Source organism: Corvus moneduloides, chromosome 15, assembly GCF_009650955.1.
Source record: "Corvus moneduloides isolate bCorMon1 chromosome 15, bCorMon1.pri, whole genome shotgun sequence".
NCBI classification, from domain to species: domain Eukaryota; kingdom Metazoa; phylum Chordata; class Aves; order Passeriformes; family Corvidae; genus Corvus; species Corvus moneduloides.
In genome coordinates, this window is record NC_045490.1 from 9,383,615 (window position 1) to 9,403,553 (window position 19,939).

At 39.0% G+C, this 19,939-nt stretch overlaps 1 protein-coding gene across 11 annotated transcripts in view; it reads left to right on the top strand.

Annotated features, from left to right (window-relative positions):
• Positions 1 to 19,939, top strand: part of LOC116451330 (core histone macro-H2A.1) — a 43,504-nt gene that overhangs the window by 17,454 nt on the left and 6,111 nt on the right. For 2 of the 11 annotated variants that reach the window (XM_032124626.1, XM_032124625.1), the window contains exons 3-7: positions 3,857 to 3,963; positions 5,426 to 5,623; positions 7,438 to 7,548; positions 12,623 to 12,722; positions 18,038 to 18,127. In XM_032124626.1, coding sequence (XP_031980517.1) covers positions 3,857 to 3,963; positions 5,426 to 5,623; positions 7,438 to 7,548; positions 12,623 to 12,722; positions 18,038 to 18,127 — 606 coding nt within the window. Of the gene's footprint in view, positions 1 to 3,856; positions 3,964 to 5,425; positions 5,624 to 7,437; positions 7,549 to 12,622; positions 12,723 to 14,193; positions 14,285 to 17,479; positions 17,582 to 18,037; positions 18,128 to 19,939 lie in introns of all 11 variants that reach the window. The other 9 variants (XR_004243176.1, XR_004243175.1, XR_004243173.1 and 6 more) reach the window with 9 other exon arrangements.

Here is a 19,939-nt window from a genome sequence, read left to right on the forward strand (position 1 = left end):
CTTTTCCTGTGGTCTTATCTCAAGCTTAAATATGAAGATACACAACCGGTTTGCTTTTCTCCCTTAAAAATATTTAACTGAACTTTTAAAAACCTCAGCTGAAGAAAAGTAGTTTTGGTCCAAATGCTGAGAACAGGCTTAGACCAGTTTTCACTACCCATATCCTAGTTCTAACTATTACAAAGGAGTTTTTCAAGTGATCTAAATGAAAATTGCCTTGGAGATAAATTTTAAGGAAAATTTCTTAACTTTCAGGGTTTCCCACTTTATGCTTCTACTTTAATAATGACTGAAAAGAAGAAAAATATTTATCATAACTATGTCTTTATCATGTTCATGATAAAGTCAGATTCCTGAGGCGTCTACGCCTTTTTTGCTACTTAACAGCTGTCCGTACATGAATATATCACATGCTGACATAGCATTCCTAATTAATTTTTTTCCCTAATTATATAGTTCTCACACCTTTTTCATTGGTTTGTTTTATATCTGCTCTTAAAGTGGTACATGTTGGTTTGCATTTTTGTTTGAAATTATTCAAAAGCACAGAAAAAGTAACTTGTGCAGATGGAGTTTCTCTTCGTATTAAGCTGATTTCAGTATGTAGTGGTTGAAGGATACCTTTCCAAACCATGTAATATTGAAAAACTTGGGGTTTTCCTTCACTTCTGAAAAAATAGAGCTCTTCATGTTCTTTAGTTCTGTAAAGTGAGTCTTGCAGTTGCCTGTTGCCTGAGTGGTGGTGATGTAATTATTCTCTAGGGGGGAAATGCCTTGAGTAAATATATGAAACGAATGGAATAGACATTATGCAACTTCCATCGTTTTTGTGAGGCCTCATTTTTGTAAAACATTCTTGTTTTGGTCTTCTGGCTGGATAAATACAAGCTGAGTGAAACCTGATGTCATGGAAGCTCTTAAAACTTTCTTTTGCCTCAACAAGTCTGAGCAAAGCTTTTTCTCTTGACCCTGCTCAATTGCAGGAGTAGATTTTTGAATGTCTGTTTTTTCCTACTGTGGGAAGATTACTTTTAATGAAACAGAACTCTTCAGTGACCCAAACCTTTGAACCTGGTAGAACAACACTTCCAAAGATGGGCTGACCTGAGAGTTCAAGTCCAGTCTCAGTTTTAAATACTTTTTCCCACCTACTTCTTTTTCCAGAGTTACTCTTCTGAAAATTTGAATCAGCTCCCTTACAGAGAGATCTAGATTTTCATCTAATTTAAAATTGGTTTAGAACATGGGCAAAACACCATTTAAATCTTTAGAATTAAAGCAGTGTAAAACATGTGAAAATAAAGCCGTCTGCAAGAAAAATCCAGGCAAGTAGTCTGAATCCTGTCTGCATCCAGGAAGTCTACATTTCCAGCATTTCTAAGTGCTCTATCTGTTGGGTTTGGATTAGGTTTGTCTCTTGTCAGTGCTAAATCAAAAAACTGTTGCCTGTGTTGGCTTCAGCTGGAATACCTCCTAATCTGTTTCTAAATAGGAGAGTCCCCCTCTGACCAGACTTTTGTACATAGCTGAGTTTGGCTGTTCTCGGTGCTGTGGGTCTCTCTGCATGTACTAGCAATACTTGATTATTGTTGGAGAGCTGAGGAGAAGGCCAGAAGAGAAATTCCACCTTCCATGGCCTCCTCCTCTCTCCCGCTCCCCAAGCTCATCTTTTGTGCTCCTCAACACCGGTGCAAAGCACTCTGTGCCTGAAGAGGAAGTGGGGTACCTCAACTTCCCTAAAGGACCATTAGAAAACTGTAATTTCAAAATGAGTTTCCTGTCCAAGGAAGAGGGCTTAGCACTTACAAGAACAGTTCTCCACTGTACGAGGCAGACATTTTCATTTTATGAGGAACAAATAAAACATTCCTCTGTGCTTTACAGGCATAACACTTTCTTAGAGTCTTTAGTTCCAAAATGACCTGTCTGCATAGCTGTGCTGATCAGTCGCAGGGAATAACACGGCCTGACTGTTCAGCGGGGCCTAATGCCGGAAAGCAGTGGAGGTGGGGGAGTGGAGGCAAACCAAAAAGCAGCAAAGCCTTCCCTTGCTTTTCAGGTGGGATTAAGTCTGAGGTACAAACAGTTCCATTCCTGGTGTGGAGAAGTGGAGGTGGTGGAGTTACTCAGTGATAGAGCCTTGCTGAGGTCAGTGGGGATGCCTGGGGTGTATCCAGGATTTCACCATGTCCCCTGGGAGGTGATGCAGGGCTTTTGCCACCACAGGCTGCAGGCAGCTAAACCTCATGTGTCTGAGCTGGGCCTTGGGAGAAGTATGTGAAAAGGATTATGCCAGCTTAATTCAGTTCTTTGGAGGTGTGGAAAGCATGGGCAGGTTGACCTTACCCAGCTAATCCTGCTTTAAAAATAAATTAAAGCAATTGTTGTCAGCATGAAATGTTGAGTTACTTTCAGGGTTTCGACTTAATATTCTGCCTCATGCTGTAATAAAGTTAATTGAGTGCTTTGTAGAACACAAAAATAGTGAAAACACACAAAAATCCTCCATGAAGTTTAACTGTAGAACATCCAGAAGCATCTGAATGTTTTCCAGCATCATAACTTACTTCTTATGGGACTTAGGATGAAAAATAATTGGTGAATCATGTTAAATTCAGTCTAATGAGATGCCGTGGTCTGTGCTGTGTAGTATTACTTAAGATTTACTGTGTCCTACAGTAAAGGCATGTGGTCACGTGGACTTTGATTTTAGTATTTTTTGTTTCCAGGTTAATGCCTTAATTCAGTTCTGTTTGCCTCCAAAGCAAGCTTATGGGAGAGCTCTCATGGTATAGTCAGCTCTTAAATGTGAAATCAACTCATATATTATTGTAATGTTGCATTTTAATATTAGTGTGTAATAGATGTAAAAAAAGACATTTCCTTTTTTTTTTTCTCTTTTTCTCCAAATGTTATCCGATATGCAAAAGGAAACCTACCAAATGCCATAGTGAAACACAGATTGTAGAGAGGGAGATGAAAGGTTATGTGTAATGGAGACAGCAGTAGCACATAATTGCAAAGTCTGATAAACATGTTATGTCATTTTTTTTTTAATTGTTCCCCAGACTTTCTTGTAATTAATTTTATCCTTGCCCAAGGCTTGTTGAGCTGCAGATAGATCAGTTAGCAGGTAATGCTCTAATCTTTCTCTGCAAAGATCCTGCAAGAGGAGCAAGTTCGTCTTTCCTGATTCAGTTATATGCATAGCTGTTAAACCTTATATCTTCTAAGGAAATACCTTCTAAGGAAATAATTTATGAGGCGCAAACAAACATGATTCATCAATTACTTTTTCTGGTTAAAAACGTCTCAGATACGAAAAGAGTCTTCAAGTGAGTGTAGCAGCAGAATTTGTATTTTTAGTGTCCTAATTGGATGTGTGCTTACATAGTTCCATAATGCTAAAAATGAGTCATTGAGAATAGTGTCTTCCAGTAATAAAAAAGTAGAAGTGATGCAAGCCAGAACTCGCATTTGACAGGTTTGAGAAAAAGACCTATAGAATTTGTGTATCTACTGTACTCTGTCCTCTGATTGGAGAGGGATCCTAAGAGATGAGCACACAGTAGCCTTGAGAAGAACACTGAAAAGTGAAGAATCTAGGGGAACTGCTTCAAAAGAGAAAAAAAAAATTCTAGTTTAAAGCACAGGACTTAAGTGTGCATTTGTTCTTCAGTGATTAGACTTATATAAACAAAATGATACTTTTAGAGTTAGATGTCTATTGAAGGTACCTACAGCAGTTAGGAGTAACACGATGTAATTCCCCAGTCGTTTTGCATGGATGCTAAATAACACATTGACTTTTCTTAATGATCGCATTGTAATTAAAAAGAGCTTACTTTTTCTTCAGCGGAAATTCTGGAATTGGCTGGAAATGCAGCAAGGGACAACAAGAAGGGTCGAGTCACTCCTAGACACATCCTGCTGGCTGTAGCAAATGATGAAGAATTAAATCAGGTAAGAAAAATCTCGGCTATGTGAAGGCCAGGATTTCCTTTAGGGCTTCTTAAATTGTCTTTCCATATAGCTGACTTGTAACTCAAGACCTCCTCTTATTGAGTAGCACACCAGGAAACACTCACTAGCATGCTGGCTGTGTAACTAGCTACAGCACTCAGCTTAATTATGTATTTCAGCACTCCTAAAATGTGAAAAAATGCAGTGGAGATGTAAAATGATGTTTGCTAACACTGTTACAACCACTTCTGTTGGACTGAGGCATTGTCATAAATTCAAGGATGCTGAGAAAGTCCTGCAGATGCTGGTTTTTGTTTGGTTGGTTTTAGTTTACCCCTTAGACAGCTGAGGACTCAGTGGGACCTAACCACTGAAGTCTGTTATTGTGACCACAGAAGAGCTCTAAACTCTTGCAAGTCTGTGTCCTTTGCAGATTTAAAGATGCCTTTAACTTAGCCACAAAAAAATGGGCATTATTATTACAGTGCCGTGGTGTCAGCCAGAGGCAGTGGCTGGGGTTAACATACCTTTGTGTGAGGTGCTGTAAAAACCTGTCTGAAAAGATGCTTTTTCCAAACCTATGTATCATGATGGAGCAGGAAAAAAATAATATCCCCCAACCACCCTCCTTCTGGCTTTGTCCGAAATTTGGTAATACTTTCCATTCATTATCCTTTTGTAAGTTTGGGGCTCACCGAGTTGAGACTGGGGAGCAGTAACACGAATCAGAAAGTGAGAGTAGCTGGGGGACCTGGATGTCACTGTCTGTATCCTCCTGAATAATGAATTAGTCCCAGTTAGATGTAAAAAAAAATTTATTAAAGTGGTTTTAAATACAGAACATGATATATTTCACCTCTGCTTTTGAAGGCTTGAATGAACTGCACACTTTTGAATATTGATCTTCAACTGCATATTTTTTTGAAGAAGGACGTACAGGTATAGAGATTTGTATAAATGTTGCCCTCCATTTTGAAGTTTGTTTTTCTAAGAAAAAAAATGTTTTTAAAAACACAGTTTAGGAAGATTCAGCACTTGAGATATTTATTGGGTTCTCCACAGTGTGGCACCCGCTGCAGTCTCACACCCTGGATTTGGGGTCCCATTTCCCTCTCAAAGGCTGCCCTGTCGGGCCCTCAGGTGTGTACCTGGAGCTGTCTTGTTTTTCCTCATTGGGTAATAGCCTTCATGGCGTGGATTCAGAGAAACGGATCTTGGGTGAGCCCTAGAGATGCTGGCAGTGACAGGCACGGGTGCAGGAAGAACACATGCTCCCTTTACATTTAAAATCTAGTATTTTAATGGTCAGCTCCATTTCATGCATTTCACATCTCTCTTCTTCAAGGATAGTGGTGCAGAAACTCAAGGCAGTGTGCAAAATTTGCCATAAATCTTATTTTCTATTTATCAGTGAGTAAATGCTGGAATTTGTCATGTACAACTTTTTTTTATTTTTGATTAGCTGTTGAAGGGGGTCACCATAGCCAGTGGTGGAGTGTTACCCAATATTCACCCAGAGCTGTTGGCAAAGAAGCGGGGATCAAAAGGAAAACTGGAAGCCATCATCACTCCACCCCCAGCAAAGAAGGCAAAGTCTCCATCACAGAAAAAAACTGTATCAAAGAAAACAGGCGGCAAGAAAGGAGCAAGGAAATCCAAGGTAGAATAATGTGTTTATTTTAAACCCAAACGAGCTTGCCAGCAGTAGCTGCAGGGAGCTTCACACAGGGTCAGCTCTCTGTTGCGTGTGTTGTTAACAATGGTGATTTCAGTCGCAGTGTGAGCAGGGAAGGAGGAGCACTGCCCTCTCCCTGGTGCAGCTGGAGTCTGAACACCCTCAGAAGTGGCCCAGGTCTGCAGCACAGGCAGATGGGGTACTCTGTAAGAAACATTCTGAGGTGGGCAGAGGGTGGAGGTACCAGGAGACAGAAAAGGAAAGTGCCTGGGTGCTGTACTGGTCATGCCTTACAGGTTTCAGTTTGTAGGAGTAGGGAATCTTTCTAATGTGTACATGTGTAGCCAAGGATGTTTTTTCTTTTGCAAAACAACTACTGTTAAGCAATAAATTTTGCAAGTAGGAAGAAAAGTACAGGAATTTCACATGAAATGGACAAGGAATGTGAAAGTTGCCTCTGGGTCAAGCAAAGCTTCTTTATTTATCCTGTTACTGTTTACTTGATCACTCTTCTGATTGTTTCACTCTTTAGTTTTTTGAGGTGTTGAATTTAGTTTTCTCCCTCAGAGCACCTATTAGTTGACATTTCAAATGCAGTGCTTCCAATAACCATGCACTAATAATTTCCCTAAATCTGGAATTTTTTTGCCCTACTTGATTACAAAAGCAGGAAGTCTGTTGTGGGGTTCTGTTTTTCTTCACACAATAAACTGGATTGTCTGCTTACTATATTGGTATTTGGCTAACAGTAAACTCCTGGGGAATTGAAATAGGACCCATGAAAATCTAATTTTCAAAACATTTGTGTAAAATAAAACATGGTTACAGCATCTAAAAGCACAATATACCCTTGCATCAAAGTCATTTTAGTTGTTCAGCCTCAGACTTAGTTTATATACTTTGGAAAGGGACAATAGGAGAACAGTGGTTTGCTCAGTGTTCCAGGTGTTCTTTTTTTGCTTCAACACAGATATTGCTGAGGCACCAAATATTTATATGAAATTGTAAGTAGTAATTTTATTGAAAATGTGAAATCATTTTTGGCACCAATTGAGTTTATAACTACAGCCTTCGTGAATTGACTTCCTTTTCAAAATGTTCCTAATTCTCATTTTTGTTCAGTAATTCAATTCATTCCTGAAACCTGTTATTTCACTGCAGTAATAGAGTTGAAAAAAGAAACGGTGGTTGAGGGGAACTCCTTCTCTCTCCTCCAACAGTTTTACTGAAGATGAAAGTAGGTGATGGTGTTAAGACAGAAAATTGTTCAGCCCATTTTCTGCAACCAGGCAGATAGAAAGTAGTTGTATTCTTTTGACACTGCTTCTAAGGACAGCCACATTACAAATGAGCATTTCTAAAAATAAGTCTGTGAAATCTGGGAGCACCTCCCATCACAAAAAATTTATTCTCCGGCAAGTCAGTTTTTAGCTTAGAATGAATGTCTGCCCACACATAGAGATACGTAATCTTCGTCCACGCAAGCCATTAGAAAGCTGTTAAAAGTTTAGGGCTGTTTATATGTTTTCCTGTAACATTTAAGACAACTGTCATCTTTACTGTGCACTTGTGGGCAAGAGAAGGCACCTGTAGATCTGCAGACATTGAGGTCGTTTTTCCTATTGATCCCTTCAGCTGTTATCAGGCACTTTGGTTGGACTAAAGGATAAAATCCAACGCCACTGTTTGTGCAGGCATTTTATTGCCTGCTAAGCATTTAGTGCATATCATATATCTTAGTGTCATTAAACTGTTCTTCTCATGGCCTTGAGTTAACTAATTAACTATATTTTTGGAAGAAGAAGCAGGGAGAAGTGAGCAAATCAGCCAGTGCTGACAGTACAACAGAGGGAACTCCTGCAGATGGTTTCACAGTCCTGTCCACCAAAAGCCTGTTTCTTGGCCAGAAGGTATGATCCTGCATTTTTACAAATTAATACCTATTTTTCTGTGCTGCTTAGGGAGTAGCCCCCTCCTACCACCCCCCCTTTCCACAAAACATCTAGGTACAATGGACATTTCCCCACTGAGCAATCAAAGAGATGTATGATATCAGTTTTTCTAATTTCAAAGAAATTCTCTGAAACTACTTCTAGAACATTTTTAAAAGTACATAAATAAGTCTTCATGTGACTACATAATTAAATACTTAATTAGAAAGAAAGCCTGTGTGCTTGTAATCTCTCATTCATAAACAGCATAATTGTTACAGAAAAACATCTGCCAAAGAGATTATTCTAAGAATAAAATGTATTTTTTCCAACAGTCAGCCCACTTCATTGCTGATGTAAATGATTTACAGGTTTTTATCAAAACCCATTTCAGACATTTGTTCATAATAATGGTTTTATGCTATGTTCTGCTTTGTGATTTACAGAAGTTAATGCTGTGTAATAATGAATGATGCTTTTATGAAAAGCTAGAGATGAAGAATTCTTTTTTTCCCTGTGAATATGCTTTGGGATATGGGTTGGTTTAATACAAATACATATCTGCTTAAAGAGGATCAATTTAAAGAGACAATTCGTTAAATTAATTTGGTCTTTTATCCTGAAACCTGCCTTTAATTTGTGATGCAAGATTTTCTTAAGTAAAACAGCATCTTTCTGCTATCATTCAGTAATCAGATCATTGTGTTGTAAGCCATAAAAGATGAGCCATTGTCCATTGTGGAATGTAACGCCTCTGACTCATTTTTATTTCATACTGAGGTTGTTCTCCATTTATCCTTCAGTTTGTTTGCCAAGTTTAACATGCATGAGAGTAACATTTTTTGTAAGACTTCTGATTTTCCACAGCTACAGCTAGATAGCTGGTTTGGTAGGGTTTTTTTTATTTTACTCTTATTAGGGGGGTGTTTTTTTAAAAAAGTTTTGATGACTAAATTAGAACCCAAAATTTATAATAGATATTACTGTTTCAAGAAAGCAAGTAACATCAGACTTCTGGAGCTGATTTTGAGCTCATTTTAGTTACCATAGAAAACCTGTAATAAGACCTAGTGTTGTGTTCCAGCAAGACTGACCCAGCAAATCCGTGGGGCTTTGCTGTTGGGCTCAGTGGAAGAAAATCATGAACTCCAGGACTGCTTTAAGCTGTGGTGGGCAAAGCCAGTGTCTGTTGTAGAGCTCCCCAGTGAGTCCTAGTACCAGGGAATGGACTTTCTGGCTTTCTCATTCACTTGGGGTGCAGCCCCCTGAGAAAATTACTGGTGTAATCCATCCCTGCACTGGGTCCTTGTCAGTTAGGCCTGCACATGAGAAGGACCAAGTGTTAGCCTTTTGTTGTAACACATAATGAAAAGAGAAATCAAAAGAAAATGAAAACCTGTTTGTCTCCTGTGAGGGAACACTCCAAATGAAACAGATCACGTTCTGAGGGTTAGAGAAAGCATTTGAAGAATTGCTGCTGAGATCAATCAATCAGGATCTTTCAAACCTCCTGTGACATTCTTGAACACCTTTCCAGCTCGTCTGTTTGGTTTGCAAAACCATTATCTGCCAGATCAGAATATCATTTGCTAAATGCAGAGAAGGAAAAAAATAATCTTGGTTTTGATATCACATCATTCATAAGTGTTTAATGGGAAAAATCTTTTTCTTGGCTTCATGTTTGCAGAAGGGAAGGGGAAGGTTTTGTTTGCAGGAGCAGCTCTTCATCCTTCTAATACCCCCAGATTTAATTTGATGCAAAAAACACAAATGAGAGTGTTGCAAACCTGGGTATTTTTCAGTTTTTTAAATTACAGTATTGCAATGAATCTTTAGGTAACCGCTGACATTCGGCTGGAAATGCTTAGAGGTCCTGAAATGGCAAAGAACCCTTCAGTTATACCTGTATAAGTTTATTAATGCTACATTAATTATTAAAATCTAGTTAATATGTAAATGATTGCACTTCCTACAAGTGACATCCTAGTGGAAATGTGGCATTGTGCACATTACCTAGTTTTGTTTTTCCTGAGAGGATTACAGAGTAGAGGCAGAGTTGCAGGACCTCAAGCCTAAGCTTTAAGGTTTGGTCTCTTTCCAAGAGACCTCAGCTTGTGGTCTGCAATAGGCATCTTCAGTTTTTGGTATGAAACTCATACCAGGAAAAGCTTCAAGACTCTTAAGGTAATTTTGTCTGAAATTAGAAATGCCAGGCTTGGCTTAGAAAATACTCATGGATGTGCCAAGTGCCATCCGCATTTTATCTAATTAACATTTAATTGAAATGTTACCTAAAGTTATGTCCGTTCTTTGTTGCACTTGTATATGCAAGTTATGTCTGTTCATTTTTTTAACGTAGCCCTTTAGGGTATCACTTCTGCCTAATACATGCTTCATACTATTGGGTAGTGAAATTGAGCAATTACTCATTGGAGGATTTAATTCCCCAGGAAAAATTCTGATGAATTTTTTATTTGTTTTTTGGCAATTGGATAGCTAACAGGGCATTGAGCAGTAAATGCAGAATTTAGTAAAATAATACTTAGCTGCCAACACATGCTATCAGTCATGGGCAGCTTTTTAAGCATTTTCTTGTTGTGTTAAATTGAAACTTTAATTACCAGCTGTCTGTTATGTAAATCCTATATATGAGTAGGCTCAGGGGTAGATTTAAGGTCCAAAACAAAAACAGTCTGCAGCTGAGATAGATCTGGGGCAAAAACTTGTAGAGCACAGAGTTAGGAATCAAAGAGATCACTTAGAGAATGAGCAAAATATGCTTAGGAACATACTAAAATTTCCACAAAACAGTCCTGGTGTGTGCATGTGTTTTGCAGTTGTTTTTTTGGTTTTTTGTTGTTTTTTTAAATTCATGAAGTTTTTTTAACATTTTGGTTTGATTTGATTTGACTTTTTTAAACAGCAGTTGCTTGTATTCAAACTCAAGACTCAAACTCCAGAATGAATAACTCACCACGTGTGAAGTATTAAAGGATTCCAAGCTATTTGGAAAGGAAGCTTTCTTAGATTTTATTACAAATTCCCAAACAGACATGTACTTAAAACAGGGCTGAGTTACACTCATTTTTAGTCAAAATCACCGTATTTTGAGGTAACATAGTTTACTCAAGCAAAATATGTAAATTATATGAAGTTGCAAGCTTTTAAAAAGAGAAAGAAGGTCAATTCATAGAATCACATGAATGAAATGGAAATATGTTTTTCATAAAATTTAAATACAGGGATGGTGGCCTCCTTAAATGTCCCATTCACTTGTATGAGTTCCGTGGACTGGCTCATATTCCCTGTTAATAAATTAACATACACAAAGAAATTATTTGAAGAGTTAAGTTTACAGACCATGGACTACAAATGAGATAAAATTCTCTTCTTGACGAGATGAAGTGCCATGCCTGAAGGTGTATGTTATGCTTTGTAGGCTGAGGGCATTGGATTAAAAGGAAAGTCTGGTTTAACTGCAGCTGGTTTCAGGAATTGCATCAGTGAATGAAAGCTTTCTCTTTTATGGTTGCTTTCCATATCACCTAAAGAGCTACTGAAAAAGTCATTTTAAATGCATATTGTAAACACAGGTGTAGGTCATGCTGTAGCTAATGTATTTCCCCAAATGAAAAAGTCTGGAAAATCTTTCGCACTTCTAAAGTATTTAAAGTTTTGACAGTAGTAAACTTGGTGCCTGTGAAATCAGACTTCCAACAGAAGTTACGAAACAGTGTCACAACCTGCTCAAAACCTGGTTATAAACTTTCCATATCTGCAGTTCTGACCTTTGCCAAGTTTAGCATTCCCATCAGGTTGCCTCAAATTGTAGAGTTGGTTCTGTGGTGTGGGTCACATCCTGTGAGGAGACAACCAAACTGTCTTTTAAGAACATGTAGTGCAGGTGTGACATCAATCTCTATGCTGCCTTCCTCGGTTTTCTGTGTGCCCAGGAGAAATCCTCCTGGTTTATAACAAAAAAGAAATTGAAAGACGTGCTTGAAATATATGGGAGTACTTTGAGGAGTAAATGGGCATTACTGGGTGGGGTTAAAAATCTCTGCTTTCCTAAGGGACAAAAGGAAGTAAAGCAAATAAAAACTGGAAGCAATACGCACATAGTATCATGGGCCTGCTTACGGTACCTCACCGGACATTCCCAAAGGCTGCAGAACTGTAATGAGGACTGAAGTGCTGTAATACAAAACATGGTGACCACTGATAAGGAAAGAAAAAAAGCCACGTCCCCTTGTTGGGATGGAGGAATTGCTGGAGACAAGTGTGTGCTTTCTCAGAGATAGGCTCGTGTTTGCTGGCTTAAAGGAGGAGGAAGCAGCAGCTTTGATCCCGTTTCAGTGCGGAACGGTCCTAGCACATCCCTGTAATTGATGCTTAAGGGATGCTTAGGGTGTCCTTCATCTATACTCAGGGAAGAAACAAATACCCTCTTTTAATGGCAAAATGAGAATCACAGAATGGTTTGGAAGGAATCTTAGAGCTCCCCTCTTTCCAACCCCCTGCCATGGGCAGAGACACCTTCCACTATCCCAGGTTCCTCCAACCCCCATCCAACCTGGCCTTGAACACTTCCAGGGATGGGGCAGCCACAGCTTTTCTGGGCAACCTGTGCCAGGGCCTCACCACCCTCACAGGGAAGAATTTCTTCCTAGTATCTAATCTTAACCTAGCTTCCTTCAGTTTAAGGCCATTCCCCATTGTCCTGTCACTCCATGCCCTCATGAAAAGTCCCTATCTAGACTTCTTGTAAGCCCCCTTTAGGTACTGGATAATAATAAGAATCCCAAATAGTTATCAGTGTAAAACCAAAATAGAGCTGACTAGTAGGTACATTCATGTTCTCCCAGTGTGAACAGTGTTTGAGTCTTGTGTTTGAATTTTTTTGGGATAATAACCCTTTATGACCTGCCTTTTATTTTGCATATTTGTTTGCAGTGATGCTATCTCCATCTGTGTTGCAAAGCTCACTTTTCTGCAGCTTCTCTGTGATTTCCCAGCTGTCCTGTTATTTCCCACCTCATGCTTTTCTTTTCAGCTGAACCTTATTCACAGTGAAATCAGTAATTTAGCCGGCTTTGAGGTGGAGGCCATTATCAATCCTACCAATGCTGACATTGACCTTAAAGATGACCTAGGTAAATGGGGCATGGGTTGACACAACTAACGGTCACATGGAAATTATGGAACCCAGAATTTACTCTCTAGGCCTTCATACCTTTAATCAGAGCAGAAATTCAAATCTTGCAGGTCCTGCTTTGTTGAAGAACTATATTCAAAATACTTTTTGACCAATTCTGAATACTTGCAGCTATTGCTAGTCTTCAAGCTGATTTCAGTTCAAAAATTTTAAATTCTTTTCCATAATGATCATATGTGACTGTTAGCTATTTTGGGGGGTTTATTATTTGGATACTTTGAGGACTAAAATACTTTTTTGTCAGGTTTTTCTCAAAATAAGCAGTTTCTCCATTCTACCTGCAATGTCAGGGTTTTTATTTTGATACTTAGAGTAGGCTTAAAATTTTTTGAAAGGGATTATTAAATAATTAGCTATCCCCAAATCTTTCCTACCTTGATTTGATGTTTAATTCAGTCAGTGATTTGTTTCCATTATGTTTCAGTTCTTCCCTTTTACATTCAGCTGAAAACAAATACTGATACTATACCAAGAGTGAACTATTGTAGGTGGAGAATTGCTTTTAAAGCTTCTCTCTTGTTTCAGATTTATAAATCAAAAAAATCCTTCTTTAACAGAAGTTTGTTCTTCAGCAAAACAAAAATTGCCTTTCATGCATTATATACTGCATTCCCTTCTTATTTGATTACACCTACTGCTGTCTTTTTTTTAAACTTCCTTAATGGAATACAACCCATAATTCTTCTACTGCTGCATTTCCTATGGGAATGTAGAGAAGTAACTTAACAAGAAAAAAGGTTTAAGAAGGCTAATTTTTAAATCAGCCTTTCTTAGAAATACATATTTCTGCAAGTGGCTTGGCCATTACATCACATAATTTAAAAATACGCCGTACTTCTAAGCTATAAGAACAATTATTTGTATTTTTTAAAGGAAATTCTGTGCAACCCTGGCTGCAAATACGTGGTTTCCTCCATGTGAAGGAGACTGGCATTTTTAGAAACAAAATTATGAATGGCTTTACATATGAAGATCAGTGCCTGTCAGCTTATTGGTGCTGACAAAATGGAGAAACTAATTATTTTGTTTGGCTTGATGATCCTGAATTTCTCTTTTTTAAACAGATTCCATATTTTAATGTCATGCTCTGTGGGGAACTGGTTGTTCTAGGTTTCTGCAAAATGAAATGGGGCATTAGCTGATTTTAAAACTTTGGAAATGATCTCATATGATTGCTCTGACTTGTCATTTTAACATTTATTTGATCATGTCATACTCAATATTCCTTCTCCTGCTGCCTACACCCCTTTCTCTACACACACCTGCACACACAACTCAGCATACTCCTTTGGCGCAAGGTTTGGAGATGTAAAGGTAGGAAAATATGGACGTTGGTACATGTGTAAATGTAGAGCCTGTGCTGGGTCTCTGTCCAACGTGGTTGATATACATCTGTTTACCTGTTGTAGTTGCAAGTTGTACAGGCTGACATTGCCACGATCGACAGTGATGCTGTCGTTCACCCGACAAACTCTGACTTCTACACCGGTGGTGAAGTAGGTAATGGCAAGTTCAGTGCTGCGGAGTTCGTATGTGTGTGCATGGTCGATCAGCAGCCACCAGCTTGTTGTAGCTATGCAGATTTGCATTCATTTCTCACTTCCAGCAGTCCTGACTGATCGTAACAAGAAATGAACAATTACAAACCTAGTGGGCATTTTTGGTTTTTATTGCCAAATCGGCCTTTCGGAACTAACAGTGGAGTGCACCATCAAAATTGAAGTGCAGGAACAGTGCATTAAATGCAGGCACATGACCAAGGAAAATGAATTACAACATTGTTGGTTTGACAAGTTAAGTGCCTGGTTTGAATGTGGTTTGAGTCTTGATCTTTAGATTTCTAACCAGTTCCAGTGCACCATGCCAAGTTTCAGATGTTCATGTCTGGATTCACATGCCAGATCTAACCTGTCTGTATTTTCCAAACTCTTAAGATTATCTTACGGGCCAATGACCTTCCTAGCCCTGCTCCACGGTCCTCACATCCAGAAGCCCAGGCTAGTGCTGCACACACATCAGTCAGCTGAGCTACACGGAGAGAAGGCATGACAGGAAGCAGGACAGACCTCTTAAGTCAGCCATCTTAACTGTCCCCTGAGTAACTCTTCTCCTAGCCCTTCTCTTACCTCTCTCTGCATACAGAATTTTGAAGGATTTTATTATAAAAGGGTAGGAGTACTTTGACTGAACTGCCTTGGTAATTTGAGAAGGCAAATCAGAATTTGGGCTGAATGCAGAAATGCTTAAAACCAGTCAGCTGATCCCAGCCTCTATTCTGCATCTCCTGTGACTTCACCTTCACTGTGAGAATGGGCTCCCCCCACACCTGATGCCTTGTTTCAGTACTGACTTGGAGGGACACGTCCTGCACCATTGGCTTTTTCTGAAAGGGCTGCTTTCTGAGTAACATGCAGAGAAATGTAGCTCTGGTTGGCCTGTTGGGCAGAAGCACTGTGACTTGGCTGGCTAAATAATATGCAGAGTGTCATAGTAGACTGCACCTGAAGAATATGCTTCCAAAGTCTGTCAGACCCATTTAGCCAATGTGCCTGTCTCCTACCCTGTGACAAAAGAAATGCTTTGCTACCTACAAAGAAAATTGTCTCTTGAAGCTGGACTGCTCATTCCTTAGCGTAGGTTCCTGTTGCCTCTGACTGCTGTAAGAAAGAATAGAAGTGCACAAATGCTTAGCTTCCAATGATTAACTTTTACCATCTAAATTTGTTTTTTAAATTTTTTGTTGGTTTTTTCCCTAACAATTTAAATGTACTGGGGGCTTATCCTGAGAATTTTAGAGCCTAAATTTCTGCTAACGCTGTTTTCAACACTGATACCAATGCCTGCTTGGAAAGCATGAGATAATGATCTTATTCTCATGGGAGTGACACATATTTATGCCTTTGAGCAAATAAGCTACTAACCTTGAAGCTGTGAAGCAAGACTTCCATCAAGAAACTTGCTACTGTAGTGGAAAATGGTTAAATACAGTCTGTCCTTTGCCAGATTAAGCTGATTTACAACACAGATGTCAAGTATGATTTCAATATAAACCCTCACTACTAATCAGAAGAAGAGCATAATTGAGGAGTAAATGCATAATATTGCATTCATTCATACCAAATATTACTTTTTCTCTTCTTTTTACCATATCTGCAAGAAGAGAGCTCAGTGAAATAAACTGATGTGGTTGTTCATTGCTTTTAATTATAAATTAATTCCCAGTAGAAGGGAAAAAGCTGATCCTTCTGGATTGAATTAAACCAAACTAGGCTAAATTCCATTAAATGTACAACGGCTTTGCAATGGCAAAGAAATGACCTACTTAATAGAACTTTGCTGTTCCTAGATTCTGCACAAGGCTTAATTATGTTTCCCCTTGAAACAAGAGAAATTAAGGATTATGAATGTCATGGGTTTTAGGACTGATCAGAGTTCATGGACTCATGGGGAATATAACTGGAATATATATAAATAAAAATTGGAATTATATGGAAATATATACAAGAATATAACTAGAATGGAAGGCTGTTTCATTCCCCCCATCCCTTCTCTGTCAGGGGGTTTTTATAAGACCCTGGAGTCGGCCACATCTGCTGGATGGGCCCAGCAAAGGGCACAGGGTGTTGTGCTTTCTGGTAATTCACTGCCTTTGAAGGGCAGAGTGCTTCCAAGCATCTCAGTGCTGCTCTGCATCTCCTTTCCCAGTAGTCTCCTAAGACACCTTGCTGCTACAAATAAAGCCATTACTGTCTTTTCTAAGAGATTTGTAAGGTGATCCTCCTACTCAGTTTCACTGGGATAGGTAATTTTAAGTTTCAGAAAATTCTTAGGAGTTTGGCTGAAGTATTTATATTTAAAAGCTTAAATGAGGACAAAGAGCAAATTACACTCTGACCTACACAGTCTGACCTTGCAATCCAGTTTTTGGCAAACCCTGTTGTGAAGTGGTTATGAAAAAGCCAAAGAAAAGGCATATATTTTGTAATTGTCCTCAGCTTTTGTACCCCAGAGGCAATAAACTCCCACTAACAAAATAGGGTCACAGAGTCGGTTTTTGAATGGAAAACAAATGCATTGTTTTCAACTTTTCAGTTTGGAAGAAATTTAGCAAAACAAAACAAAAGCATCTTGCAGTCTTCTTAGCTCCTAGAGCTATAACCTGATTTAGTAACCGGAATCTTGGAGGAGGGGCTCTGCTTCCTGGAGCATATAGTATGTGCACTTCCATCAGAAATTGCATTTTTTTCTTTCTTCGTCAGTGAAAGTAAGGGGTATCACCAAATAAATGTCTAGATCCTTAGAGATCCTAGTTCTGAATTTCTGGAATCAGTTTTCAAAGCAATATCTCAAATCAGAGCCTTTATGATGTCACTGCTTTTTACTTATCTACCTTTATAATTAATATGCACAGTGCAAAATTATGTGGGATGCTTATGTAGTTAGGAAAATGCTTTCTTGGGCTGTTTTTTCTTATATTAATATTTAAAACTAGAGCTGCAAAATAAGATCTAAACCATTTAGTGATGGACTGCCTTTGTAAACAGCATACCTTTTGGTTGCCTTGACACACTGCACAGCTCTTCTCCTCCCAGAATGACTTTGTCCAGCTCCTTAGTTGTAGTTAGTGAAGTTCATTGGAGGAATATGTTCCTTAGAGATTCTCCTTATTTCTGAGGCTCTTCCTCTTGGTTAAAGGTGGCTCAACAAGCTGGGCAGTTACCAAGTAAAGCAGCCCGCTGCACTCACGAGACTGTTTCATTCCTGGGGCCACCTGTTGGGGTCAGGGACCAAGATCAGGTGAGTTTTAAATTCTTATTGTGGCAAATGGCTCTTTAAAGCAATTTGTAAGAGAAGAGGGGAAATGAATCCTAGGGGAAAGAATTACAAACCTTCAACCACTGTTGAGCTAGCACATTCTTCTGGAACATTTCACACTAAGAGATGCTCATGAGAAGGAAGGAGGTAGGGATGTCATGTCAGATGGTTCTTGACAGTAACTTCGAGTCTGAGAATGTTAGCAAGGGATACCAGTGTGAGGTTTTTGGGTTGTTAGGGTTGTCTTTTTGTTCTTTCTGTTGTTGTTGTTGTTGTTTTTAATGACTAGCTAATTCTCAAGTCCCAAAAGGTTTAGATCTTACTTTGCAGTCCCCAAAAAATGTTTGGGCAGAAAACTCTAGAGTGATGTAACAAAAGTGAATGATGAATCACCTGTCTGCTGAGATCAGAGGAGTAAACTAACAATTCTCTGTTCAGGGAGCACTTTGGAAAAGAAAGGCGGCAAGGAGTTTGTGGAAGCTGTCATTGAGCTCCGCAAAAAGAACGGGCCGTTGGACATAGCCGGAGGTGAGGCTGCGCTTCGGGACCCCAGACCAGAGCTCGGCGGGCTGTGGGCTTGGCTCACACAGCCCAGCTCCTCCTGCAACAGCACTGGGGCTGTGCTGTCTGCAGGCAGCTCCGGAGGGTTGTATGTTTGTGTTCTCCACAGTTAAACTGCACACATTGCATCTTAAGTAACCTTTACCAAAGCACCTGGGAAATGGGCAGTGCTGTAGTGTTACAGTAAAACCAGGCTGTTCACAGGTACGTGCATACACACTCAGTGTTGATCATTAAGGGTACAGTTGAGGAAAGCAATTAATGAGATGCTTATTTTTGTAGTCCAACTCTGTTAAACATCTGCTTTGCTGAAATGCCACTGACTTTCGCTGAACTTAAGCATGTGCTTAAAGTTCAGCATCTGCTTGGGTACTTAGTTTAATCAGTGCCAAAATCATCGCTATAAAAGCTTACAACTTTTTGATGCCTAGTTATCAAAATTTATGTAATATCGGAGAAAAATCTACTATATGAGTAATAAAGTTTGATAATGGCAATATATAATTTTACACCATCTGTGAAATTGCTGATCCATGTTGTTCATATAGAAGGCTGATTCTGCCATCTGTGTTTATGCTATAAAAATAAATACAGTGTGCAGAGTTTTGTAAACGAATCCTAACTACAGCCGAAGGGGAGATGTAAGAATTCAGCTCTGACAGGAAAAATTACAACTGTTTACTTCTGGAGCTTAATACTTCGGGGGTTTCTCCCTTGCTTTTTAAAAATTTTAGTAAGTTTTTCTTGGAATTTTTTTCTGCAAAAATATGCAGAATCAATTACTCACTTTTTTCTTTTTACTAACTTCTGTACAAGATTGCTTACTAGCCCAGACCAAACTGCTTCAAATAGGTGGCAAGTTGAAAAGTTTCTTTTTCCCAGCTGTCAGTGCACCCCTCAGATCTGGGTGTTGCTTGGCAGTCTTACCCAGGGCAGCTCTGCATTGCACTGGGAGAAACTGGCTGCTAGGGACTTACTGGAGGACTCTAGAGCAGAACCGATACATCCATTTTTGTCCTACAGATACCTAGTTTTCAGATTTCTCAATTCTGTGGGCATCCCTTTAATCTACCCATAACCATGATGCTTACCTGGAATGTGACTAGCACAGAATAAGTCCCTAGTTGGTTTTCTCTTTCTTACTTCCCGTTTCAGTGCATTTGCATTTGAAGTAAGGGACAGCTGCTCTTGGTAATGAACAGTTGTCCTCATCAGAATCCTAATGAGTTAATTAATGACTACCCTAGAAAACACTCCCTGAGAAATATTAAAGTTGGTCATGTGTATCAATACAGTATTTTATTCTTTCAGGGTGAAGATGATATCCACATTTCACATCTGACTAGAGATATGTCGGCTGTTTTTAATAGATTTTTCTTGGATTTATGATGTATTCTGAATCTGCCAACATTTTAGTTGCACATTATGACAAATTAGCATTGCCTAACACTGAGACATGTTGGGACTCTGCAAACCCATAAGAACATAAATGCTTGTGCTGCCATTGTCCTTCAAAATGTTCTGGTTAACCCCTGGTCAGGATCCATATGACAAAGAGTATTTTCTCTTTCCTGCAGCAGCCACAGGATAGTATCCATATGTGATGATCATGTGCCAAGAGTTATTTCTACTATACTTAAACAGCAAAATGCCTCATAAACATTCCAGAATGGAATAGAGGATTTCAGACCTCTAAGCACCTTTGCAAACCTGATTTTTTAATTTTTTTAAAAACTTACTGGTATTTTTAATATGGTTTTGTGAAGACATAAGCTGCCA